The sequence below is a fragment of the Fundulus heteroclitus genome, unplaced genomic scaffold (assembly GCF_011125445.2).
Source record: "Fundulus heteroclitus isolate FHET01 unplaced genomic scaffold, MU-UCD_Fhet_4.1 scaffold_37, whole genome shotgun sequence".
NCBI classification, from domain to species: domain Eukaryota; kingdom Metazoa; phylum Chordata; class Actinopteri; order Cyprinodontiformes; family Fundulidae; genus Fundulus; species Fundulus heteroclitus.
This window is the reverse complement of record NW_023396781.1, coordinates 3,298,837-3,324,502: the sequence shown is the minus strand read 5'-3', so window position 1 is coordinate 3,324,502 and position 25,666 is coordinate 3,298,837. Positions and strand designations below refer to the sequence as shown.

Sequence of the window (25,666 nt, the reverse complement as noted above, 5' to 3'; positions counted from 1 at the left end):
GGCAATGTCTGCATGGGTCACCAAGGACTGGGAACATCTCACTTCACACAGTGGAGGAAGGCAAGCGTCCAGCAGAGGCGGGAGATGGTACAAGCGGAAGTTTGTCACCAGGAGGAGGAGACGCGGAAGGCTAAGGCTGTGGAACTGGCAACCCAGGGAACATGGACCAGATGGGACCTCCCAAACAGGAGGGTCACATGGACTGAGCTCTGGAGTCTGGAACCTTTCCATGTTAGCTTCCTTCTGAGGTCTGTGTATGACACACTCCCATCACCAGCAAACCTAGCCAGGTGGGGCTTGAGGGAGGACCCGCTCTGCAAGTTGTGTGGGAAGAGGGGGACACTGGCCCACGTTTTAGCAGGGTGCCAAATCGCTCTGGCTCAGGGGAGATATAGGTCGCGGCATGACCAAGTGCTCCGAGTGTGATGGCTGACATTTTTGAGCAGGCCAGGAGAAGACCACAGCCGACCAAGCCACACGTACCATCAATGCAATCCATCAGGGCAGGAGAAAAGCATCCTCTGTTAAAAGAACCAGGACCAACATCCTCCAGGGGGCACAGGGGTGGGAGATGTCAGTCGACCTGGGGAAGAAGCTCACTTTCCCACCCATCGTCCAGACCACCTTGAGGCCTGACGTTGTCATCTGGTCAGAGCAAGCGAAGAAAATCATCCTGGTGAAACTGACTGTGCCTTGGGAAGAAGGCTGTGAGGAGGCCCATGAGAGGAAGAACCTAAAGTACCAGGACCTCTTCATGGACTGCAAATACAAAGGCTGGCAAGCATAGCTGTTTCCAGTGGAGGTCGGTGCAGAGGGTTCCCAGCAAAGTCAATGTGGTCAAGTACAGTGCTCACTGTACTTGGCATATCTGGCAAGGAGAGGAAGACAGCTGTGCGCAGGATTGGGGAGGCAGTAGAGAGAGCCTCATGCTGGTTGTGGTTTAAGAGGGAGGAGGGGGGCTGGAGGCCTGGAGATGATGGGCAGTGACCTGGCCACCACTGCTGACCCGCCAGCTGGAGGGTGTAGCGGTTAAGAGTCGAAACACCCCGTGAAGGTTGGGCACCGCCTGATGACATCAGCTCCAGGCCAAAAGCCACCCACAGTCACTTTAGGGAGTGGCTGTATGTATAGCATCACGTGATGTATTCAACAAGACTAAAATAACTTTTCAGACTACATTGAAATGATTTTTATATAGTTTCATCATTAATGTATTTAAAATTAAAGTCTTTCACACTGTAAGAACTTTAGCTGATATTTAACTGATACATGCGTATGGCAGTTACATGTATTAAAAGTACACCAGGAACAAAGTGATGGTGTGCCTATAATAAATTTTCATTATACAGCGAAAGCCATGTTTTCACAGGGCATCAACTCATTTAGACAAACTTAAATAGGACATGGTGTGCTTTAGTGATCCGAGAATTGGGGAATTATTGAGCAGTAGCAGCATAACATATAGAAATCAAGCTAAACATAAGACCAAAAAAATATGAAGTGGAAAAGTATCATCTAAAAATGTCTATACATTCTTACATCCTATAGTTAAATCGATTTTGCTCTTAGCAGAATGACATTTCAGCCACTCCTTTGTAGAAATATTTTTTAGTGTTTTATCTTACATTGTTACTGCATTTAAGATACAAAATTAGTGATTAGTGAGAAAAACTGATTTATTGGTTATACACACTTTGGAATCCTGAGCAAAAGAGTTCAATGTTTAGAAACCTAGTAGGTAAAAAGTTAAATTAGTCAAGATTTGATGAATTAGAACCATATTGTTACAATTTACTTTTGTTTATTTTTATTGAAACGCAATGAATTTTAATGTGTTATCACGGTAAAGCCGACTGTTTGCTTTAAGGATGGTAAAAGCAGAGTAAAAGCAGACTTTATATGTTTTATTCAGTAATCCAGATTTAGAAACCATTCTCTGAAACAGTAATGCCGGAATCCTTGGCTCCAAAAAACAGAAACAAAACGATACACAGGTAGATTTAATTTACTAATAAATACAGTAAGATAGTATTCAAAAGCTCTGGAGGTTTTTCACATTTTGTCGTGTTACAAACACAACCTTTAATGCATTGTTTGGCCCCAAACCCAGCTGCAGTGCTTGTTTCCGAAAAGCTAAAGCTTAGTCTCTTCTGGCCAAAGCACGCACTTCCAGTCTAGGTCCCTGAACAGTTAAGTTTTCAGTTTGTGATGGTAGCACAGAATAGGCTTTTTTCTACCCTGACTCCCAAGCATCTGGTTGACGTGTACATACTATAACCATACATGATGGTTTTAGAGATTTTGTATCCCGAAAATGCTGCACTTTGCTAACAGTGGATTACTACTAAAAAGCAATTGTTTATTATTATGGCATTTAGTTTTATCCACACTGCAGGCTAAAGGTTGTAAGGTTGTGATGGCCGCTTTTATTTTATTAGGGATGCTTTATTTACAAGACATGGGGGAACTGGTCAGAGTCCAAAAGGGGGCTTTGATGGAGCTAAAGGCAGTGCATCAGTGATCTAGTCCAAGCCCAATTAGAAAAGTTCACTTGAACTTAAATACTTTTTCTTAAACTCTCTTTAAAATGAAATAAAAGTTATTTAAACCAGCTACCCCTGTTCCTCGGGTGTTCTGACAGATGAAGTGAGCAAACAGTTCCTTCATTTTCAAGGAAAACCTGAAAGAAAAACAGGGATTGGCGTTCAAAGTTACTGTAGGGCTATCATTGGATAGGTTTAATTAAAAAAAGACACATTTTACTGACAGGGTCTTGGGGTCTTTAAGGATGATAAGCAAGATAGCGCAATGGTTCTGGAGAGACAGACACAGTCTTTGTGTTGAGGGATCAGGTGATTGAGACAAGGCGACACCTTCTCTTGTGTTTCCTGTCGCGCGGGCGCTTGGAACAAGCGGAGTATTTTTTTAACTGCTTCCTCCATAAGTCAACTCATGAACCTCACAGTGAGAAAGTGACCGGCACAGTGTATGGACGGATTTTGTTCTTTGCAGCATTTACCAACCCCGTCAGTAGATGAGTTTAAGCGGTTAGTGCTTAGAGGGAGAACTGAAGGATTACATTGCAGGGTTCTGGCTGAGCGAGTGGAGTTTGCGTGTAAAATGTTATTTGTTTTTTTATTTGCAGATCCCCCCCCCCCCTTTCTTCTTCTTTTCCATTGTTCTAAATGAGCAAGACGTTTATGTGGATAAACTGTTTATTGTTTATATATGTTTATTTTGATTCTAAAGAGTACAGTCTCCTATCCTGTAGCCTTTAGGCATAGATGGACGGACTTCCGGAGGGGTGGGGGTGTCATGTGGAGGTTAATTAAAAAGGGGCGGAATGAAATTTGACAGAAGGTATACACATATGTTTTTGTCATAATATTACTACTTTTGTCTTTTTTAAACTTTATTCTCCTATGACTTTTTTCTCATATTAGTAATCTAGAATCTGGACATATACTTATATAAGTATATGTATACTATACTTACTATATATAAGTATACTATATACTTACTTATATACTATATATATAAACACACCTATTTATTTAGAATACTTCAAAATCTATATATATATATATATATATGCACATCGATCAAAACATCGATCAAAAGCCAATCTGGCTGCCAATCGCTCATCAATTAATCTCTCTATATATTTTTACAAGTATGTAAGATCCTTCTATGTCTTTCTATCTGAATACTTAAAACATATACACAGGGAACATAGACATTGACTACTTTCAGCCACATACAATATTGCGGTGACATCGACGTGCAAACCTGCGCCCAATGAGGCGTCTACGTATACATGTCTGTGGTTCAATCTGAATACCCATATAAATTAAGGACTATTTAGCCAAAGTGGAAGTGCATCAGTGGTCGCCGTGATTAGTGCTGTCTAAATAGTGCAGTCGATAAGGAAGTATGTAGGAAGAGAAGCACACACTTTGTGGTTCATTTTCAGAAGACTGTAGGTCCGAATTTGACTCGCATCATCCATGTGCATTTCCGTCACGTAATGACGTCGGAGTTAACGGCAGTCTGAAATTGGCACAGCAGTCCGAAACTCCTTTCCTCCCCGAGATACAGTTCTTACTGTTGACCCCATGAAAGGTCAAGGAACAGGACTTAGGAAGAGGAACCAGGAGCTACAATCAAGGGTATTCGTATGGAGCCAAAATCTAAAAGGAATGTGTGTTTACTCTTTTTTCAATTTTTTCTGATTCTTGCTCAGATTTCCTCAATCTCATAGGAAGGAAGAGGGGGAAATGGAGGAAATCTGGATTATAAAAAAAACATTGTTCTGATTTTTACAAAGTATAAAACTAACATAGAATATAGTAGGTGAAGGCTATAGTTACATATTCATGTACAGAGGTGGTGGTGTGCACCACTACTGTTGTTTATGATCTGAATAATAAGAATGATTACAGTGTTTCTAGAATTGAAGTTGAAGTCAAATATATGGGCACAAACTACCACCTGAAATGGAAACCAGAGGTGTCCGAAAAGTGGTACAGATCATAATGTAGTACTTTGTTTTAAAGCAGTACTCGTGATGGTGATGGTGAAGTTTGTCGTTTTTCTAATTGGATCTGGTTTGATAACCTATATCTGTTATCAAACCCAGGCATCCCTATGTTAGGGTGCACACCCTTATAGAGGGGTGGTAAGGCAATTGTTTGAGAAAAACAATTTCTTTACCTTTAATTGGAACTAACACCAAATCATTAGCTGATTGGTAAATGATTGCTTGCATGTCAAAACCCCATAAGTGATTTATCTGTGAATTCTTAAGAATGACAATAGCTGTTTCAGTATATAAAACAGCAAGATTGTGAAACTTTTTAAATGTTTCCTTTAAAAATACAAAATTCTAATTCTTAGGAAAAAAATAATAATTTTGCGCTATTTGGCCAAAGCTTTTTACATTACCCTGCAGAGAATTATTTGTTGAAATTAAAGTTAAGATCAGTATTACAGAATTAAAGGGAATGATAAGGAGAAAGATAAAGGAGAGATGACAAAAGGAATGGGAAGAAGAAAGGAAAGGACGATGGTTCTATAGAATACAAAGGAAGGTGGGAGAAATGAGAGAAACAGGAAGAAACAGGAGAGAAGAGAAAATAATTTCAACACTCACAGTTGGACATACGGGACTAAATGGATCATTATTCATAATAAGGAAGCACCAGACACAGCGATGTGACTGTGGGGAACTTGAAACTATATAACATGTATTTTTGAAATATAAGTAAATAAGTATCAGGGTGGGAGAAATTAGTTGATTCAAAATCTTAATAGAATGATAAGAAAATTATATCTCATTGAACTGTTCCAGAAAGATTGAAGGAGTAAAAGCTATCATGCCATATTTACATTTTTAAGATAAAGTAACTTATTAGATGGGGTGTTTTTTTTCTTCTACTGTTTTTGAGATTTACATTTGGTTCACTCTCCTTTCCAATAGGTGGGAGTAACCGCCATGAAAAATCAGAAAAGAAGAGGAACCATGTAGAGCAGGCATGTTCAAAGTGTGACCCAGGGGCCAATTGTGGCCCCTGTACTGATTAAGGGTGGGCCCCCAACTGCATTTCAAGAAAGAGTTGGTCCACCAGCACAGCTGGCTGATGCAGATGGAAGATTTTAGTTTTTAATTAGGGCAAACTGTGACAGAAAAGTTAAAATCTTACAATTGAAAATGTTAAGTAAAACACAAAGTATTGACCTTTTAATGAACACATTCTCTTTAATTTCATAGTAACATCTATCCAATGATATTTAATTACTCAAATGCAGACTTTGGTGCATTCAACTCTGCTTTGAATTTAATCATTAAAATTGGCTAATTACAACAAGTGTGTCCAAAGAACAAGTGACCCAAAAACTGTTCTTATATTGCTAGGGTTCAGTTTATTGTTGTTAAATAGTCTAATTAAAATATTCAAAATACTTTGCAAAGTGGATGACAATATTTTAAAACGACAAATGAGCAAATCCCTTTTTTACCTTTTAAAATAATCATATTTTGTAGAGCAGGTAATAAAATTAACATTATATACTTTTTGGCTTAAAAAATGGCCCTGGAGTTCTTTTGACTTGACAATTTTGGCCCATATTCCGAAAAGTTTGGACACCCATGCTGTAGAGGGCGCGCTTACACCGATGTAGACAGTCGTAAGAAGAAGAAGAAGAAGAAGAAGAAGCTACTGTTACGACAGTGAGATTCGATTTACGGATCATACACGCTCCCGAGGAGCTGGATGGTGCAGTTGGTGTCAGTAAACTAAGGAAATCGGAACCGGTTGATCGCTTTAGCCACTGGGATTTCTACCTGAACCCAGAGCGGCTGCACCTCTCCGGTCCGATCACGGTTCTAACTCGGTTCGATGGCGGCACAGGGAGGAGCTCCGTTCCTGGAGAAGGTCAACAAGCTGCTCTGCAGACAGAACGGAAAACCAGTCCTGAAACCCAACCGACCGCTGGTGTTGAAGGAATGTGTGGCCAACCGGAAACCGAAGAAAGGGGGTAAGACGCGTTGTGATTGGCTGTTCGGTGGCACCGCTGGAACATGTGTTCACCTTCCATAACGCTGAGCCTGCGTCTGTCCAGAGGCCACTTGCATCACCGAGATGTCTGTCCTGATGGCTTGCTGGAAACAGAACAACTTCGTGGACGGACTGTGCTCCAATGAGATCCACAGCTTCTACACGTGTGTTCAGAACGCACAGGTCGGTCCAGCATTTCCTCCTGTGACTTTAAGCCTTTCCCGATCGGTACCACATGCTGTTTGGTTTCAACCAAAACATTGCAGATCTCTGGGCCTTCTTGCTCACAGACACCACCTCAGCTCTGCCTGATTTTCTCTGGGACTGAGATCTGGGCTTTGTGATGTCCACTCCAGAACATTGACCTGGTTATCCTTCAGCTACTTTGGAGCTCACTTCCACTTGGAAGACAGTGTACATATCCTCTGGTAATATGTACACTGATGGACACCCGCTGTTTCAGTCCCAGAACAGCAGCCAGAAGCTACTTTGTCTATAAAGCCTGATTATTGAGGTGGGAAAACTGAACGGTAGCCTAATAGATTATCTCAAGTCTCCTTTTCTGGATAAATCCAGATTTCTTTGGGTTTCTTTTGATTCATTGCTATCATGTATTCATTTGGTATCACACAAGTGTTCCCTGCTGCAGAACTCTGCTGTTGAGCACTTTGGATCAGTCAAATTTCGTCATGTTGTGTAAAAGACAACACAGAAGTTCTGATTGAGCTTTCCACAATTACTTAATAGTACATTCTTAGCACCGATTGGTTGTATAGGGATGTTACTGCTAATGTCGACCGTGTGTTTGGTGTCATCACATCATGAGGTATATCCCCTCCTCATTAAGAGCACCTCGTCTTTGCTTCACTTCACTTGCACTAACAGCTCTTCCATTCCGGCTTCATCTTTGCTGGATTAACGACTGGATGCTGGAATCTGCTGAGTTTTGCTACACCTAAGGTCAGGTAAAACGGGCTCAGAGACTGGTCCAGAACACATCATTTTCACTAATAAACCCCTAAAAAGGAAGTCGGAATTACCAAGCAGCACCATTTTAAGGTGCAGATGCAGACTATTGCATCAGTAAAATTGGGAAACTACATTTTTTTAACTTTCAGGCCAGGGAAAATCTTTTTTCTTTTTTTTTGTAATGAATCAATGTTATCGCTGCTATGTGTCTTCACCTCAAACAACTGTCAGAGCCTGAATGCTTACAGTAACGTCCCATATGAAGCGAAACAGACTAAGGTCTTCTGTTTTCCTCTCGTTGGTCTCTTTTCACTCTGCACTTCTAAATGTTTAATAAATGGCAGAAAAAGTAGAAAAATACTTGAGTAACATGTCATCTATCTCATCCCCAGGCTGCTATGAAGAAGTCTAAACAGGGCGACATGACAGGAGGACGTCTGTCAGCGAAACAGGCCACAACTCTGCTGAAGAGGTTTCCTAACCTGCGATCTGAGATCTGAGCTCAACATGCTGCTGTTAAATATTTGTTTTCCATCATGTGGTGACTGGATTTCCCGTGACGGTGGACAGATTGGCCAGCTGCTGTACGATGATCTATTTATACATTTGTTCAATAAATTGTTAGTTAAACTCACACTCTGATTGTAACACCACAGGTCAACCGGTCCATCTTCTCTTTGGGTCTTTATATGAGTGTCTCAGTGGCCTTCTGACATGTTTGCTGAGATTATTTGAGGCTCTGGGGGCCTTTTTGTTTCTCATGGTTCCAGCTGGAGAGTCTATGGTACAGTTGAGAAACCTAGGAAACATACAATCCTCAACGACTGAAATGCATAGATGTCCGACTCTTTCGTAAAAGCCATCTCAGTGACGGTAAAAGACATCTTGATATGAAGTTTATTAAAGGGAGTGGAACACCTGGAGTGGCAGAACATCTTTCATCCAGAGAACACCATCGGCTCTGCCAGCAGTTTTTCAGGGCCAGCCCGGGTTTCTCCGTCCCTACACAGGAGCAGGGTCAAATCAAGAGGACTCTAACAGAGTTTTGAGTGAACTCGCTGCTTTTCAGTAATCGGCTAAGGGGTGAGGAGAAACGAGACTGGATGACCGTCCTTTAGTAACGCATGTATGCAAAATCCTTGTTTTTACTTTGGCTCTACAATGATTTACACATCCCTTTCCTACAGAAAATCTGATTCATTTAAGTAAATTATTGCATGCTTATACTTTGTAGAGCGTAGAAAAATGTCACAATACACTTATTAATATAAAATACAAATCAAACAAGTTTTTGGCTGTGATGTAACTTAACATGGACTGAGGCTCAGTACTTTCTCTGGTCTAAGCAGTGGATTCCTTTGGCTTAAGCACTCGGTGAATGGGTGACACCCACATAACATTTGATTCTTGTTATAAATATCTGACGGAGAACAAAGAAAGTATAGCACAACGTTTTATTAAAAAAAGAAAACAGGGAAAGATTTGTTTCTGCTGCAGGTACGAAGCACGGTTAAACTGATTAATTCATCAAAAACGTTCACACTGTTGAGATCAAACGACAACGCCTCCCATCTCTACGAAGATGGCAGGCTATGAGGGGCTGCTTGTGAAATCAAAATGCTGCACAACTTCCTGATAAGTTTGTTACTCCTTAAAGACAATGTGGATAAACTCATGAGGTATGGTTTGGTTCACTTTCTTTTTAGATTAGTTAGTTAACCAGAAGCGTCTTATCATGGCCTGCTGCTGCTGCTGCTGCCTGATGATCAATCAGTATGGATGGATGCATGGCGTCTGAAACTTGCTTTAGTGTTCAAGAAACCCTTGGTGCTGCTCCACTGCTCTATAATGGGAAATTTTTGTTGTGAGGATGGTTCGGAACCCTTAACCACATAAACAACTAAAGAAAGTCAGTAGTGGGAGCACAATCCAACAATCTGCGAGTGTGTAAATCAGAACGTTGTTTAATGCTTTAGGATAATGAAAGCAATGAGGGAGAACCCACAACGGTTGGAGGAAAACCTTTTCAGCCCACCATGGGGCTATTCTTCAAAAAGAGGAGGAGGAGCAAGTTTGAGGTGGAAACTTTCCGTCCCCGGCTGGGCTGGAATTAGGAAGCCGGTTTTCTCGCTGCTTTGGCCGTGTGAAACCTCAGAAAGGATGGACAGCTGGAAGGCAGAGAAGAAACGCGATCAATCAAAGGTTCCCATATTTGAATAGCTATCTAAATTACCCAGATGTGGACATTTAACAGGAATAACATGAGGGGATGTTCCACATAAACGCAGCTTGGATGGAGGAAGGTGACAGTCTGCTGTCTGGCCCAGCTGACCACAGACAGTGACCCATGAAGAAGGAGGGAATGTGACCTGAGGAGATGTCACAACACATCTAAAGGTCTACTGTAGTGATGTTCACGGGGAGCCTGTTTATAAGAGCACCTGTTGGACTGAGGAGAACAGAGGAAACCTCACTACACCGAGCTGTTCTCAGTTTGGTTTCACTCTGTTCACCAAATTCACATCGTTCCAAATGCATCTTTCCCATCGCCGGCCACTCATCCGCTCCTGATCCTGCTTTACATAGGAGATACCAAGTAGCGGTATCCCATATGTAACGCTGTCTGCATGCGTTCTAGCTGGAATTTCCTGAATTCCCCCATTGCGGGACAATAAAGGCATTCGTATCTTATAAAAAGGCTGCATGAATAAAACAGGCTGAGGTGAGATAGTGACAGATGCGTTTTTTTACCCTGGACGGTCCTCTGTATAAACCTCTTAAGTGGTCCCAGGACAGTTCCTGCTGCACATCCAATGCTGCCGCAGGTAATACCTGGAACACAGCAAGCAATCACAAACCGGGTTGCTATTATTCTCTGGTTTGGCAAAGTGACGCTGATCCACTCCAGTTCATGTCATAAAGCTGTGCCTCTGAGGCCGGTTTTGTCTCTGGGAGGTTAACCCATCGTGTTGCCATTCAGATGGAAGTGGACACCATGCTTTAGTTAGTGGAGATAACAGATAAAAGAACAAAGTGAAGCCTCCACAAACACCTACAGTTATTGTAAAGCCTTTCTGTTTTAGTCATGAAAGTGGTGTAAAAATCTTTTGCTAGACTGACTACAGTTATAGGAAAACTAAGTACACCATTACTGCTTGAACAGGGCATAGTTATGTTCAGAAAAAGAGTACTTTCTATTTGATTCTCTCTCTCTCTCTTCAGAACACAGGAGATCCAGGACTTTTTCCTAACAACTAAAACAGTGAATTACTACAGCGGTACTTAGGGGCTAAAAGCAGGAAAGCAGTCAGTGATCTCTGAGTTTAGGATATGGTCAAACGTTACCTTCTTCCTGTGAGTCTCTGCTCCTTTCTCATGATGTCCTGAGGAAAAACGAGTCTGAAGTACAGAGAAAACGGCGGTGAGGCATCACACTCACATAACATGGATGCACGCTGAATTTTAATAAATGCAGTCAGTCAAAGCTGCAGAAAGTCAGGATAAAAACATCACGCTTGTCTCTGGCTTCTGTAAATAAATGACATGTTTTATTCATCTGCTCTGTAAAGTTAATGCTTTATTTGTGGGTTTTCAGGAAGCGGTGCTCTCACTGAATATGTATGTATGTGAAATATGTTCTGGTTCCTTTTGTACCTGGAGTTACTGTTAATAGGGCAGGTAGTTTTCAGCAAAGTGTTTGCACAATCGTGTAAGTTGAGCAAATATAAACTGAGTATAAGCAGTAGACGAGAGCCTCTCAGATCTTCAGGTAGATCCAACATGTACTCTGACCTGCTAAAGCTGGGAGTAAAACGCGATAACTGGAACCTGGGTGTGAGGTCTCATGTCACGCTGGGGGACATGCTGAAGTTCAAATGTCTCCGAGACGTTGGATTAATTTACATGTCTGAAATGATGGGTTGACTCCTTCTTCTTACCTAAGGCTACATCTTACTAGACACAGAGAGAGTACTAAGCTACACTAGTTTGGGAAAAGTCCCTGCAGTGTCTAAATGGCTAAAATGCAGAGAACTAGATCGGTATGGGCCTATAATGCTAACAGCTGTTAGCCTGGTCCCTCAGCAAAAACAATTAGCAATTCCCGCTGGGTTTCCAGCTTTTAGCTGGAACATAATTGATGTTCAAATTCCTTCAAAAATCTTAACGTTAGAACTTAAATCTGGAAATATAACCTTGTTATGTTCTGAAAACCAGTAAGATCTGTGAAATGCAAGAATGCAAAATTAACATGGACCTGTAGTTACATGTTTCATCAGCTCAGTTTTCGAGTGACCTAAGTAAAGGTAGGTATTATCTACAATACGGCAGCAAGCATTCTGCTATAGAAAGGCAGGAGTTAGGTTCTAAGCAGTTTTTGACAGACCAGTAAATGGTCAACAATTGCTCACTTGTTTGATTTTGAGCTTCTTCATGTCAGGGAAATTCACTCCAAAGGGGACACTGACTACTTGTTGGCATCACTTCTATCCAAATTTACTTCACTAAGACTTCTGTCTACTGCAGGAAAGATACCGGCTACTTAAAACTACTTTGCAGAACCTCCAAAGTCTCCTTTGTAGGGACTGAAGACTCAGTCCAATACAGGAATATGAACCACAGAAATGAACCATGATGAACTTTTATGAACTCCCCCTCCTGATTACTGCAAACACACAAACCTGAGCAAGAGATGCACTACGGCTTCTGTTTGCTTCAGCAGAAGCCCCGCCCCTTCCTCCATGGCTGGACGAACACTTGTAGCACCTCCATGGCTGCTGCAGTTCTGAGGCCGGGCCCCACCCACAGTCTTTCTGCTGCAGGCACTGCAAGTGGTAGAGGTGGCCACAGCTGGAACACATGCAACCGTCAGAGGAAACGTGTTTAGTATCATCCATAGAGAGGTAAGAAAAAAGAAAAGAGTTCTCAGTGCTGCGTAATACAAGGAAAGGAACAGGTCTCATTTCTGTAGGTGTGTTCACTATGTTGTCATTTCCATTTCTGAGCCATAACTTCACTTATGGGTTAGTCTGCTCAGATTTAGTAGTATGTGTGGATTAATGGGGTTGTTGCTGAAATCTGGTGTTGATTTGATGGCAATAGAAATATCAGAAATATAATTAGAAAAATGTAATACCAGCGTGGAAGCAGTAGAAAAAACATAATGATTTTTGTTAAAAGAGAAGACTTAGATGTACCAGTCTCAATGTGCTATGCATATTTCTGCGGTATGTGTTACCTAAACACAATGATCTCCTCAGATGCATCCTGCTTCCTCTTGTAGTGCTGCAGACAGATGTTGCAGCAGTCCTGTCGTGGATGAAGCCCTCTGGTGACCGCAGAGCGGAGATTAGCCAAAGACCAGTGGAGGTCATGGTTCAGCAGACTGGTTGTTGTTTCAAGCAAAGTCTGAGAGACAGAAAAGGTTTTTACTGCGTGTTTCAAATTTTTGACTTAAATATAGTATAAAAGTTAGTTTACTTATGTCTTAAAATACAACAATTTGAACATCTTCTCATATTTCAAACTAAAGGTTTTACGTTAGTTTGAAATATAGCAGCTGGAGCTGGTCAGGGTGACCCAGAACCATCCCTCAGGACAGGGGAAGATGCACCAAGCACCCCCGCCAGCCCCTTTTCTCCATCCAGTGATGGCGCTGCTGTTCATCACTAACTTGGTCTGTTTCCTGCAGTTTGAGTTTGTTGTAGCTCTACAGTTTAATTTGTCTCTGGTTCCACAGTTGTGTTCTCCCATAGCCTTGCAGATAAAACAGCTGAGTTTACTGATCACTGTAACTATCAACCAGTGTCAGTGCTAATAAACAGTGCTGTTAAAAAAGTGTTTGCCACCCTTAGACTTTTTTGTCACATGTAAATGTTTCAAATCATCAAACTAATTTTTTATTGGATAAACCTAACCTGAGTAAATACAAGAATCTGTTTTATATGATTATTTCATTTATTGAGGGAAAAAAAGCTATCCAACCCGACATGGCCTTCTGAGAAAAAGTAATTACCACCCTGACCTACTACCCTTAGCAGCAACAAAGAAATCGGTGAGGGTCAAAACACTTTTTCCACCTCTGTGTGGGAAGATGTTCCACTGGCTCAGAGTGGGGTTCTCTCCTGGCCAACATCTATTCTGCTGTTCTCATTCACTGCTTGCGCTGTAACTATTTAACACACACTGCACACATCCAGGAATGAAGACATGTGACTGAAGTGTTACCTGTTCATAGGTAAACGTGTCCAGCATGCCCAGAATGAGTCCCTGAATCTCTGCCAGCTTCCCTCTTCCATAGACGGGGTCCTGATGAAAACAATCCAGCAGTGAGGGTCACATGTTTGCAGGTGCAAAACAATAGAACATATTTGCATATTATTGGATTTCTTATTTAAAATAATTGTACGCTCTGCTAAACAGTGTATTCATAACTAATACTGTTGGTTTGACGTAAAAGGTAGCATGAACTGGATTGTACAAGGCTGCTGGTCACAATCTCTTCATTTCTGATATAAATGCCACAAAACACGTTCAAAAATTCACAGTGATCTGAATCCCTGATAAAAAACAACAACTTTTAGTCTATTTCTAGCCGTTAAGTTGTCAGCATCCCAGAAATCTGCCATTCTAGTTTGGCTACTTGAGAAAATGGCTTTGGGCAACGCTTTTTTAAATTTTCTATTGGAAAAATTGAATTTTTCCAATGTGTTGAATGAGAAATACCAACACAGACAAAATAAATTTAATTCATAGCTGTGATCAATTCCTAATCATTAAATGAACTGCTATCTTGATAAAGAATTCCTTTGGCATCAGTCTGGGAACCATGAGGCTCATCATTTCTATGTGAACAATTGATCTTTCCCTGACCTGTAGATTGGTTACAATAACATGTAGGGTTAGTATGCTTGGAGCTGACCAGCCCAATTTACTTTAGTCTTTGCCATTTTTTAAAAATGAATTTGTTTCATCAATCACTGACAAAGGAATCATCCGACAAAAAAAAACAAAATCCATTTAAACAATGTCCCAAACCCACACATACACACCTGCAGTATGTGCTGGATGACGGCAGGAAGAGAAATAAAGCTGCTCATACAGTTCAGAACATTCAGGGTCATCTCCTTCAGCCCTGGGACAATCACAGACATGTTATCTCACCAAAACAATATCAGGTTTTTCTTATTAAGTAGTTAAGGTTCTGTACAGGTTCTTCTCTTACACTGGGCTGTCAATACTGGGGTTACCTGTGGAGTTACTTGTGTTATAATCCTAATTATTTGTTTGTGTAGCTTTGAGCCAACAGGTTTTTTAACATAAAGAATCAAACAGTTGGGGTCTGTGTGAATGTTTACCATCTGAAATGTGTTTATCCCTGAGTCCAGTCACTTCTTTCTGAGAGGCCATCATGGTGTCCAGGAGTGGAAACCACAAATCCTTTGAGGGGGAAAGCCATTAGCTGTAATGACATGGTTCCCATAGTTTCCTACTGCAAACACTGCGCTCACCTTTCTTTGTTCTTGATCAATATTCTGACAGTTTCGATGACAGAAGACAATCATTTGGTTTAGTGAATTCTTCACTCTCATCAGCGTTAGATCACCATCCGCCTCCTCCTCATCTCCTCCTCCGACGCCATGGCCCATCTCTGCAGCTAGGACATGCAGTCTTTCCTTCAGGGTCTTCAGAGGAAATTACAAACATTTAGTGAAAACAGCAGCTAGTTCAAACACTGCTTTAGGCATATTGATCGCTGTATTTCAATGAAGTAAAACTTCCCATCAGCAGCAGCTACTTTTAGGAAACGCCTGAAAAGAAAATTCTTCTAATGTACACTGATATGATCTGTACCTGCAGCAAGCCAGCAAATGCTCCATGAATATCTCCCTTCTTCTCCAGCAGATAGGCCTTGGCCTCATTACAGTGGTACTTCTCTGTTATCTGGAGACAACATCATGGATTGTAAGCAGTGATCACATAAATGCTAGATTGATGAACAGATACGAAGAGTCTGAAAGGATGGGAGATGCTTCCTCTTGCAGACAGACTCCTGTGCAGGACTGACTGATTATTGGAGTAGCTCTAGAGAACGATACCTTTCATTAGATACAGCAGCATTCAGGATTCAGTATCATGTAAGATACAACCTAAAGTTTGGAGGTGTTGTGGAAAATGTAATTGATGCATGTAACTCTGATCATATCTTGTCCAGATGCACCTGCATAACTTTCCCGTGTCAAAGAAGCTTTATTATTGTGTTTTCTTTAACCAAGGACACACAGAGGAGTTGTGTTAGATAAGCACTGGATCGTACCAATGTGTGCACTCCTCTGAGGACTGCTCCCACTTCCTATGTTAACCCAGAATGTATAAAGGTTTAGTGTGCCCCTTTCCTCTCGCTCTGTTTTCTGACTGCGTTGGGGGACAGAGACATTCAAATGCTCTATGCCTTTGAATAAAACTGCAAAGACTAAGATGCATCTTTATCTTAATTAATAATTAGTGTGCTTGCTTTCTTGATAACGATTATTATCCACCACAGAGGAAACCAAGATGCTTGGTTTGGTTGGGATTAAATGGAACTTCTGGGCTGTTTGGTGTTATAAAAGCCCATGATAATCAACCAGAAGAGTTTTGTAGGTTTTAGATGCACAGATATCCCAGATAAAGCAAACAACTATATGATCAAACAGCTGTTCAATGTTTTGCCAAGTTACAGGGAAAAACTTAAAAGGAAAAAGAGCGCAGCAGGTAGGTTGAAGAGAAGGGTCCCATCAATTAGATTTTTCATCATACTGTTAAAGATCAACAGGCAGTGGGGACATCACAGCTTTGTTTGACATCTTGGCATTTAGAACTCACACAACTCGTTTGCTTCCTTATTTTCAGCTTTTATTGCTCCAAATACCCCAGAAGTTGCCTCGACTCCCATTCAAAGTACCAGGTTTTTTCAAACCATTTATTAAGCATTTTGTAGAAATGAGCAACACTGCACAGGTATAAAAAAGCAGCACCTGTATGGCCTCCTCAAGTCTGTAATGCTGAGAGGTGTGGAGAAATTTTAGAAGTTCTTGTGGTTCAAAACGGCACATCAGGTCCAGAAGAAGCTCATAAGGTTCAGACTCGAGAGGCAGACGGGATGCTGGCTGAGATCCTTCCCTGTAAAGGACAGCAGGCGACAGAGAGAGGGACAAGTTAAGAGGTTAGAAAGGATAAGGACAGGCCTGTGGTTATCAAATGCAGGGGGAAGGTTTTCAGGTGCAGGATCCAAACCGTACTGAGGCTCCAGGAGGCAGCAGAGAAACTGGAAAAGTAGTCGGTCATCCTACAGAGACACAAAGAGAAGCAGAAGAGGACAGAGACAGGCTCAGAGAAGTTTTCTTGATAAACCTGTCTTTAGAACAAATACTGACTGGCCACTTTGTTAGGTACACCCATTCTATTACTAGTTACCACCAATAATGAATAAGCCATGATGGAAACTCAGTGCATGTAGGCCTCTAGACAAGGTGAAGACAGCTTGCTCAAATTCAAATTGAGCATCAGAATGAAGCAGAGAGGGGATTTAGGTGACTTTAAACATGACCTGCTGGTCTACTAGGTTTTCACACAGAACCATCTCTCAGGTTTCCTGGGAATGTCTGAAGACAGCAGTGACAATGAAGACAGCTTTGTCAATGTGAGAAGGGGCTGCACAAACTACTTTGAGATGACAGGAAGGCAGCAAAGTTCAAATAACCACGGTAACAGTCAAGGCCAGCAGAATACCATTTATGAAAACACAACACAGGGAACCTTGGAGCTTCAGCAAAACAATAACAGGTTGGCTAGCTTTGCCTTGTCTGATGAGTAAGGCAGCAATTTTTGGATGGCTGGGTCAGGACCTGGGGTAAACACATGAAAACATGGACCCACCCTGCTGTCAACGGTTCAGGCTGGTGGGAGGTGGTGTCATGCCATGGGGGATATATCCTTGGCACAAGTTGGACACCATAGTGCCAACTGAGCATCATATAAGCACCACAGCCTACCTGAGTATTGTCGCTGACCTTCTCCAATCTGTTATGATCCCACATGTTCTGTTAAATATCATCACCAGGATAACCAACATGATACAAAGATCCAAACATCTAAACCTGGGTTCTGGAACATGACCATGAGATCTCCAATGGCCTCCACAGCCACCAGATCTCAGCCCAACAGAGCAGCTTTGGGGTGTGGTGAAGCAAGAGGTTCTCAGCATGGATGTTAAGCCGACAGATCTGCAGTACCTGTGTGATTCTTCCATATCAATATGGACCAGAACCCCAGACAAATGTTTCTGACACCTTGTTAAAATAATGCAATAAAGTATTAGGGCTGTCATGGAGGAAAAAGACGTTCTAATCCATGGTAAAGTGACTGCTGAGCGTACATGGCTTGGCTTTTCCTGATCCACTTACACATTTTGTAGTTAATAGTAAATTTCAGGCAAAAAGGAATAAGGTGCAGTGGATAAGCCCTTGACTGTGAAAAAAAAGTTCTTAGTTTGATAAAACCTCATAAAAAGTGACAGAACAGTTTCAGAACAAGTACAGAAACATGATTTTTTTTTATGAACCTGCAAATATTTTTTTCAGGAATAACTGAGGATCTGTCCAACTAGACCAATGGTCTAGTTACCGATGCCCAGATAAACCGAGGTCTTGGAGGGTTACAATTTTGAAAGAACTAAAAATTCAATCATATCCTTTCGGTTATCATATTGGTTTCAGTCTTTTCAATGTGATTTCAGAGGAAGTGCCAGAGAGGGACTGGAGCTTAAAGTCCCACAACACTGCCACTCTCTGTAAAATCTCTGTATGTGTTGAATAAAGTGACCATGGAGAGTTGCTTTACCTGCAGCCCAGAGATGATTGACTGAACCTCATCTGTAAAGTGCCACACCACGAGGTCAGCTAATTTACCAGGATCTAGGCTCACCAGCTCCTGTAAATGTAATATAATAACACACACACTAATCAGTCATTGATACATTGCCTCTTAAAGAATGACTGATACAAAAACAAAACAGGATGAAATTATATAACATGTTTAGTTCAGCTAAGGCAGAAAATCCCATCTAATCTATTTTCCTGGAGGAAGAGCTGAGGGACCATGATGCTGGGAGACATCCTTCCTGCCTCAGTTAGCCATCTGTCTTGATTTTACTCTGACCACCAACAGAGGAGCTCCTGACCTGCATATGCTGCAGCACTTTGTGCTTGACTTGTAGTTTCTCCTCGGAGCTGTAGCCCGGCATGGACATCAGATTGTGGATGTAGCTGAAGATTTCCGACTAATACACAAACAAACACAAATATTAGAGTAAACAGAAAATTATTACAATTTGTTATTTTTATCAAAGATGAACACCTAGGAGTTCAAGCTTGTGTAGTGTCTAGTTTAGGTATGTGTCAGTTTCAGTGGTGGACACAGCCAAGCAAATACTGCGCATTGAAGCATTTATCTGAGAGAGTCAGCAATATTTGATACCGTTAAATGGCATTTTGATTGTTTAAAATGCCATAAAACTGAAAGTATTCCTTAAAAAAAATAGGGATTTGATTTTTTAAACATTAAAGCCTTCTACCTAGAGGTATTTAGGAAAGAAACTTGACCGTTTCTGACCTACTTTTAAAGTGTGATAAAATAGACGGGGCTTTGCTGGTACCAAGATCAGGCCAGATGGGTTTAAAAAGCTAAAGCCACAACTCCAGCTGTCAGCGGAAATTGTCAATGGAAAAATGACATTAGTTAATAATGTTGTAATTAATGTTGCTCATAATTAACCTATGGACTACATAGCATTATTCATCCACTTTATTTGGTAGAACCAAGCACCGTAGATACCTTTCGAAGTGGGTCTTGCAAATAGCAGTCCACGATCCGGTCATACAGATGTTTCTTCTCATAAAGGAATTCACAGATCTGGTAGCTGGACAGCAGCACAGGCATGCACACAGATAACATTATGTTAGAGAAATCATGACTAATTAAAGTTTAAATCATGATGTTTTCTTCAGAAGAAGGCAAGACAACCAACGTTTATTGATCTGTTTAAAAATGAGTGGAAAGTAATAAATTGGACCGGTGTGGAACCAACCACCAATCTGACTGTTCAAAGGCCACTAGTTGCCATGCTTGTTTATTCACTCGTGTCAAAAAAACATGTAAAACAAACCAGAAAACAAACATTCCACAAAAATTATGCAAACATTTTTTTTGTTCAAAATGTTGTAATTAATGGCTAATACTAATAATTGATAATCTAGGTTCCCCCTTCCCTTTTGCAAAACATCCTCTCCTTTAGCTGACTTCCCACAGACATTCCAAAGTTGGCGTCACAATCTGCTCAGTGACAGATCATCATATCACGGACTTTGTTTTACAAACATGACTGACCCACATATTAAGTCCCGACCACTTAAAGTTAGTTTAGTAACTTCACTGCTCTATATTAAGTATGAGCATTGGTCCATGTCCATTGTCAAAAAGAAATTTCAATACATGAGGTTTAAAATGCATAAGTCAACCAAATATTGCTTTTAAGCAGTTTCCTCAGACTGCAATAGTGATTGTGTTTTGTTTTACTGTGAAGCTCTAAAAATAACCAGTGTAAAGTACGATGCAACCTCTGAATCTATCTGAAACACCTGCTACAAGTTTTATATTTAAAATGTTAGCTTCTGGTTAAAACCAGATTAATAAAGTGGGCTTGTTAGCCTAAATACTAACTCTAAAAAGAAGTCATCAGATATTTCTCACTATGTTTGGTTAGGTACTTACAACTTGGCTTTCTCTGCCAGTGTGAAGAGCCTTTCTTCATTAAACTGGACCACACCCCCGACCTGCAGCAGCTCCAGCAGAACCTAAGAACACGATAAAATTGACCTTACATAAGATTTTTTACATTTATCTCACAAATAGTTTTATGGGAGTAAAAAAGTTAAATCTTACTTTGTCTTTGTACTAATCTTTTACCCATCAGGAAAACTAGAAATAAATTGGGTTTTGAAGCAGAAGAGTAGAGTGGAAACAACACGTTCTCGCTTTAAACTTTTTCTGTACGTAGTCACTATTAAAAGGCTGACATAAACGGAATTTAATGTCTCACACAGTAGAGGCAGACCGAAACACCAGTTGACATTCATCAATCTCTTAATGCAAAATACATTTTTTGCATGATCTGCTGCAGGATAGCAAGCCAATGAACACCATAAATGCTTGATAAAGGCTTCTAAACACCTGAATCCTGGAACACAATAGACCCTTTAGCTGTCCACTGTGGCCCCTAATTTACCATGTTTTAAATTAGACAAATAGCAGGGCTGGACGATATGGCTTGAAAATAAAATCTCCAATTTTAGTACACCAAATTTGATGAAGCAATTTTTTCCTCCTTTTCATTTCATAAAAAGGACTTAAAGAAATTATTTTAAAAACTTGCTTTTCTGTCAAGCATTTCTTCTGGAATTCATAGTACAACTAAATACAAGCTGTGAATCATGCTAGTAAAACAAGATGGCGGCCCTGCCATTATAAACAATGAGAATATAACTAAAATCTGCTACTAGTGGTTTTACACAATGAGCTAAGAACAGGCTCACCTCACTTCTGTAATTTCAAGCTAACTTCAACAAAAATAAGTAAATGAGTAAATGAAAATGTCTCGTATTATGATAAAAAAGTTTCCTCTTTACAATATTTTGACAACATATTTTCCAAAACATATGTTCAGCTGCATCCTATTCTCTTCATGGAAGCCCAATGAGTGCATTGGCAAAATAAAATCCAGATTTTCCAAAAATTAAATCTTAAAAATTGTAAATTCAAATGAATCAATTAAATTATCGGCCAGTCCTAACAGATTTTGGCCAGGCTCTGTGGAGCACAGTGTGATTAGATCAGAGAGTTGTGAAGGTTTAGGGAAGATCACAGAGCTACATTTTCGCATGATTCACACAAACTATGTAGAGTCTCTAACCGGCCTCGACTCGATTTCTCGAGGAACAACAAAATAAGACCAGGCCCAAGACCAAGAAAACTTGGTCTCCAGCCCTGGTGGACAGAGACACGTAAACCAAACCTTTATTTGGTATTTTCAATGTGACTACTGTATTACCAAGAATTGGTTAAGTGGGAATGTTCCATTGTTGGAGGATCGGCAACAGATTGTTTATGATTTGTTTACTATAGACTTCAGTCTGATAAATATGACAGATATGGGATAAATGGAAACGATATACTGAATTAAAGTGTCCAGAATTTGTGTAACCCCTGGTACTATTTATTTTATTTTACAGGCTCTATATATGGGTTTAAAAGATCCCCCCTTGTTCTCTGTGTTGTTATTCTTGACACAATAAGTTTATTGCATAACTGCATGTGGAAAAAAAATAAATAAATAAATAAACAAATTGCCTTCATGACATGGACAAGCTAATGACGGTTTTCTGTCGGTCTGAGCTCCATTGTTGAAATGTATTTCCTAGGTGAACAGTTGTGCACCATGCAGCGCCTTGTTTTAAGTATGCAATTCTCCGTTCTATTGTAGTGAGTAAATGCAGGAAAACGATAATCTGCTGATGGCTCCGCCGGCTACTGAATAGTGAAGCAAGAAACAAACCAGTGTGCACCCTCCATTACTTCTCCATTTGTCAAGGCAATGGAGAGTATTTTGCCTGATAATCACCCAGGTTAAGAAAAAATAATGCAAAATAACCAGAAAGGTGGAAATTGTAAAGGGCTGCTGCTGAATACATTTGCATATTGTTTACACTGTAAAAATATGTTTTGTATGCACCAGATCCATGCTTGGACTTGGGGCCTCCATGTGAGTCTTCAGGAGGTTCTGACAAAGGAAATTAGCCTGAATTGTTAAATGCACTGGAAAAATCAAAGAACATGATCCTCAGTGCTTTGTTGTGATGCCAGTGGGTTTGTTGGAGCAGGTGTATGATGGCATATTAAACTCCAACTCCACACCAATAAGCAAATTGCAGGGGATACCAATATGTGCTTGTTTGCTTACCCTGGAAGGTCAACAGGAAGTCTCTAGGACCGTCATAAATGAAGAAGAAAAGTTTACTGTAATTCTAGAACCTCAAAAGACTCCTCAAGCAGCACCTTCCTTGTGCTGATGAAAACGTTGATATTGTGTCCTCTTCCACGACAATCTATTCAGCTGAAATTGATGGTGGAAGTACATAAACCTACGTCATTGGGAAATTCTGCAGACGGTGTAAGGAGGATTGTTGAAATGCAGAATTTAAATGTGCAAGAAAGGTGCAGGAGTGCATCCTAGGGAAATAGAAACTAGCCGAGAAAGTTGGATTTGGCAAGTACTAAGATGGTATAATGTTCCCCTTCAGACTGAGAGGATTTTAAAAAATGTTCTGAGAGGTCATAAAATTCATGAAGGCCAAAAGGACTTACATCCACAAAGAAGGGAGACATTTTGCTTGGTGATATAAATCTCATGGTAATATACAGAAATTCTACATGAAGCCTACAACTGCTCAACCTAGTCTAGGTCATAAAATTTACATGTTTATGAGCCTGGTGGTTAAAGTAGGAGATCAGGATATATAATGAAAGGAAACTTGGCGAACCTGTCAGAAACCTTTTAAAATCTTTTTACACAGCATTGGTCACATCACTCAGAACATGGTTGATAATGATTAGCTAAAAAGGTGCCTTTTAATTTTTAAAAATAAACAAAAAGAAAATTCTAATTAAAAAGTATCTAAAAAATGTGTGGGATCCTGCATATTTCACACGCAAAATTTCCCCGTTGTTGGACAATACAGGAATTTCTCATCTTTTTTATAAAGACAAAAAAGAGAGTGAGTGGGAGACACGGTTCTATGTTAATAAGCACCTGCTGTCTTTCAGCATGTCGAGAATCATCATCTGGGCAACACAGGAACTCCAGAACCTAGGATGACAGGAAACAGAACACAAGTCCCTCAGACTTTGGATCTTTTAAGTTCAACTCTAGTGCCGAAATGGTACAAACTCCAAGAATTATAGTTCCTTAAACTGAAAAACATATTGCATACGGCTATATTTGTCATTCGCTCAGACAGTTTTCTCTAAACGTTCAGCTCTAAAACAGAGAAATCAACTTATTATCATCAAATTATTTCTTTTTTTTATGATGTAATTGAAATGCATCAGAACCTTAGTCCCAGTGGATACAGTATTATGCTGTGCCCAACTAAAAGTACTTTTCGTGTGCCAACACGTCTTTTTTCAGGGGGAAAAAAACCCGACTGCAGTTTGAAAACACATTCAGGAACCAGAATGGCCTCCGAGTCGAGTCGGTAGAAAAGACCCAACAATCAGTCTCTGCAATGAGACCAACACAGAGGCGTTTAGTCTCCTGGATCAACTGCAGTAAAGTTAGAAAATCTCTAACTGGGAGCCTAAGAAAAAAAACTGTTGGCTTTTTGTGTTCAAAGCAACTTGCTTTAGAACAAAATTCATTTTCATGTTAACAACACTTAAATGTACAATTATTATTTATTTACTTTGAATGTAATTACACATACTAAATGTTAAAGTAGAAAAAAAGAACAAATGTAAAAAAAATCTGATGTACACATTCAAGGGGTGGGGGGGGGGGGGGGGGTTATAAACTTATAATGACCCACCCTTTACCAGACACACTTTTCTACGGATCTGTTACCGCTTACATAAAGAAACGTCTTAATGATTTACTTTTCTATGTGAGCTCTTTGCATTTGCAGCATAATAGCCATATAAAACCTTAGCTGTAATAAACCTGTTTGGCTTTCAGCTAAATAAAAAAAAAAAAGGAAAAATCTTGAGTAGAATGCTAAATAAAATTTTGGACTGCCAATAGACAACCCCTCAGACTGACCACCCCCGGGTTTCTCAAGCATTACATGTCTGAGTTTCAGCCTCTTGTGACAAATAAAAACATAAGCCATTAACCGGCTGCTTTAAAACAGGCCAACATCTCATTCTTTGGCTGAGGCCTATTAGACCAAAAGGATTGAGGAAAGAAATACATTGTGAAAAATGTCTCCCATATATAAGTTTGCAAGCATCTGTCAATGTCCTGCTACAATAGGATTGTCCTACAGCTTGCTGTCATTGTTGTAGATTATCATCTCACACTGAAAATGCAGAAAACTGTTCTTGAAGCTATGAAATTCTTAACAGCAGTTTCCTGAGGCGATTTTGATACAGAGTGACTAAGTCTGCACATCTTTCTTTGGAGGTTATTATCACTAAGGCTAGAAGATAATTATTTCACATCTGTCCTTCCTCTTTATAGTATTCAGTCTCCAAATTAGATTGATGAAGAGATTTCAGCTGGGCCGTGTTGATGATGTGACAACACTGAAATTAAGTTAGATGATGTTTGAAATAATATATGAAATTCATTAAAGTAAATCTAATCACTCTGAACAATAATCTGACAAAGATGTGAACTTTCACCACAAATAAAAACTTTGTAAACATCTTTGAAGCCACTGTTTTTGACTCTAAGCCGTTTATTTAATAACATTTAATAATTTGCTTTAATGAAAGAATAACACTTCAATAATCAGTCTGCAGTTATTGTTTAGTTTCTGTGATGTCTTCAGTAATCTGTGGCTCCTTTTTGGAAATTCAAACATAATTTTGGATCCTTTCTTAAAAGTGTCTGCAAAGTCTGCCTTGGTGATAACTGAAAATAGAAGCTCTTTGGCTTGCTGCAGGACAGTAAAGGTTTTAATGTGCACTCGCCATGAAAAAAACAAATGAACTTAAAAACAAAGAGCATTTGCTGCTGTCAAAAGTGTCGTCTGCAATATCCATCCATCAGCTATACCCACTTATCTGTGCAAGGTCACAGGGGTGCTGGTGCCTATCTCTAGAGGCCATTGGGGCAAGAAGCAGAGTACACCCTGGACAGGTCCATCCATCCATCCACACACACACACACACACACACACACACACACACACACACACACACACACACACACACACACACACACACATAAGAGCAATTAGGAGAGATCAATGTGTGCTTCTGTGCTTGTTTGTCTCTCTTGTTGTGTCTCTGCTCTGTCTTCCGTAACCCCAGTCGGTCGAGGCAGATGA

The 25,666-nt window shown here is 40.3% G+C and overlaps 2 protein-coding genes across 5 annotated transcripts in view; one reads left to right on the top strand and one right to left on the bottom strand.

Moving 5' to 3' along the window:
* The first annotated feature begins 6,210 nt into the window (after positions 1–6,210).
* On the top strand, positions 6,211–8,181 carry chchd1 (coiled-coil-helix-coiled-coil-helix domain containing 1). Its single transcript, XM_012850340.3, has 3 exons — positions 6,211–6,537; positions 6,622–6,740; positions 7,919–8,181. The coding sequence occupies exons 1-3, from the start codon at positions 6,399–6,401 to the stop codon at positions 8,024–8,026; spliced, it is 366 nt and encodes a 121-aa protein (XP_012705794.1). The 5' UTR covers positions 6,211–6,398; the 3' UTR covers positions 8,027–8,181.
* Positions 8,182–8,962: 781 nt separating this feature from the next.
* Positions 8,963–25,666, bottom strand: part of vps8 (VPS8 subunit of CORVET complex) — a 64,430-nt gene continuing 47,726 nt past the window's right edge. For all 4 annotated transcript variants that reach the window (XM_012850335.3, XM_012850336.3, XM_012850337.3 and 1 more), the window contains 17 exons: positions 23,428–23,484; positions 20,334–20,416; positions 19,398–19,482; positions 18,745–18,843; positions 18,405–18,494; positions 16,805–16,851; positions 16,541–16,685; positions 15,378–15,467; positions 15,035–15,208; positions 14,882–14,963; positions 14,576–14,658; positions 13,752–13,832; positions 12,763–12,932; positions 12,206–12,374; positions 10,872–10,925; positions 10,278–10,358; positions 8,963–9,694 (listed from right to left, as the gene is read on the bottom strand). In XM_012850335.3, coding sequence (XP_012705789.2) covers positions 9,569–9,694; positions 10,278–10,358; positions 10,872–10,925; positions 12,206–12,374; positions 12,763–12,932; positions 13,752–13,832; positions 14,576–14,658; positions 14,882–14,963; positions 15,035–15,208; positions 15,378–15,467; positions 16,541–16,685; positions 16,805–16,851; positions 18,405–18,494; positions 18,745–18,843; positions 19,398–19,482; positions 20,334–20,416; positions 23,428–23,484 — 1,716 coding nt within the window. In that variant the 3' untranslated portion in view covers positions 8,963–9,568. The remainder of the gene's footprint in view (positions 9,695–10,277; positions 10,359–10,871; positions 10,926–12,205; positions 12,375–12,762; positions 12,933–13,751; positions 13,833–14,575; positions 14,659–14,881; positions 14,964–15,034; positions 15,209–15,377; positions 15,468–16,540; positions 16,686–16,804; positions 16,852–18,404; positions 18,495–18,744; positions 18,844–19,397; positions 19,483–20,333; positions 20,417–23,427; positions 23,485–25,666) is intronic.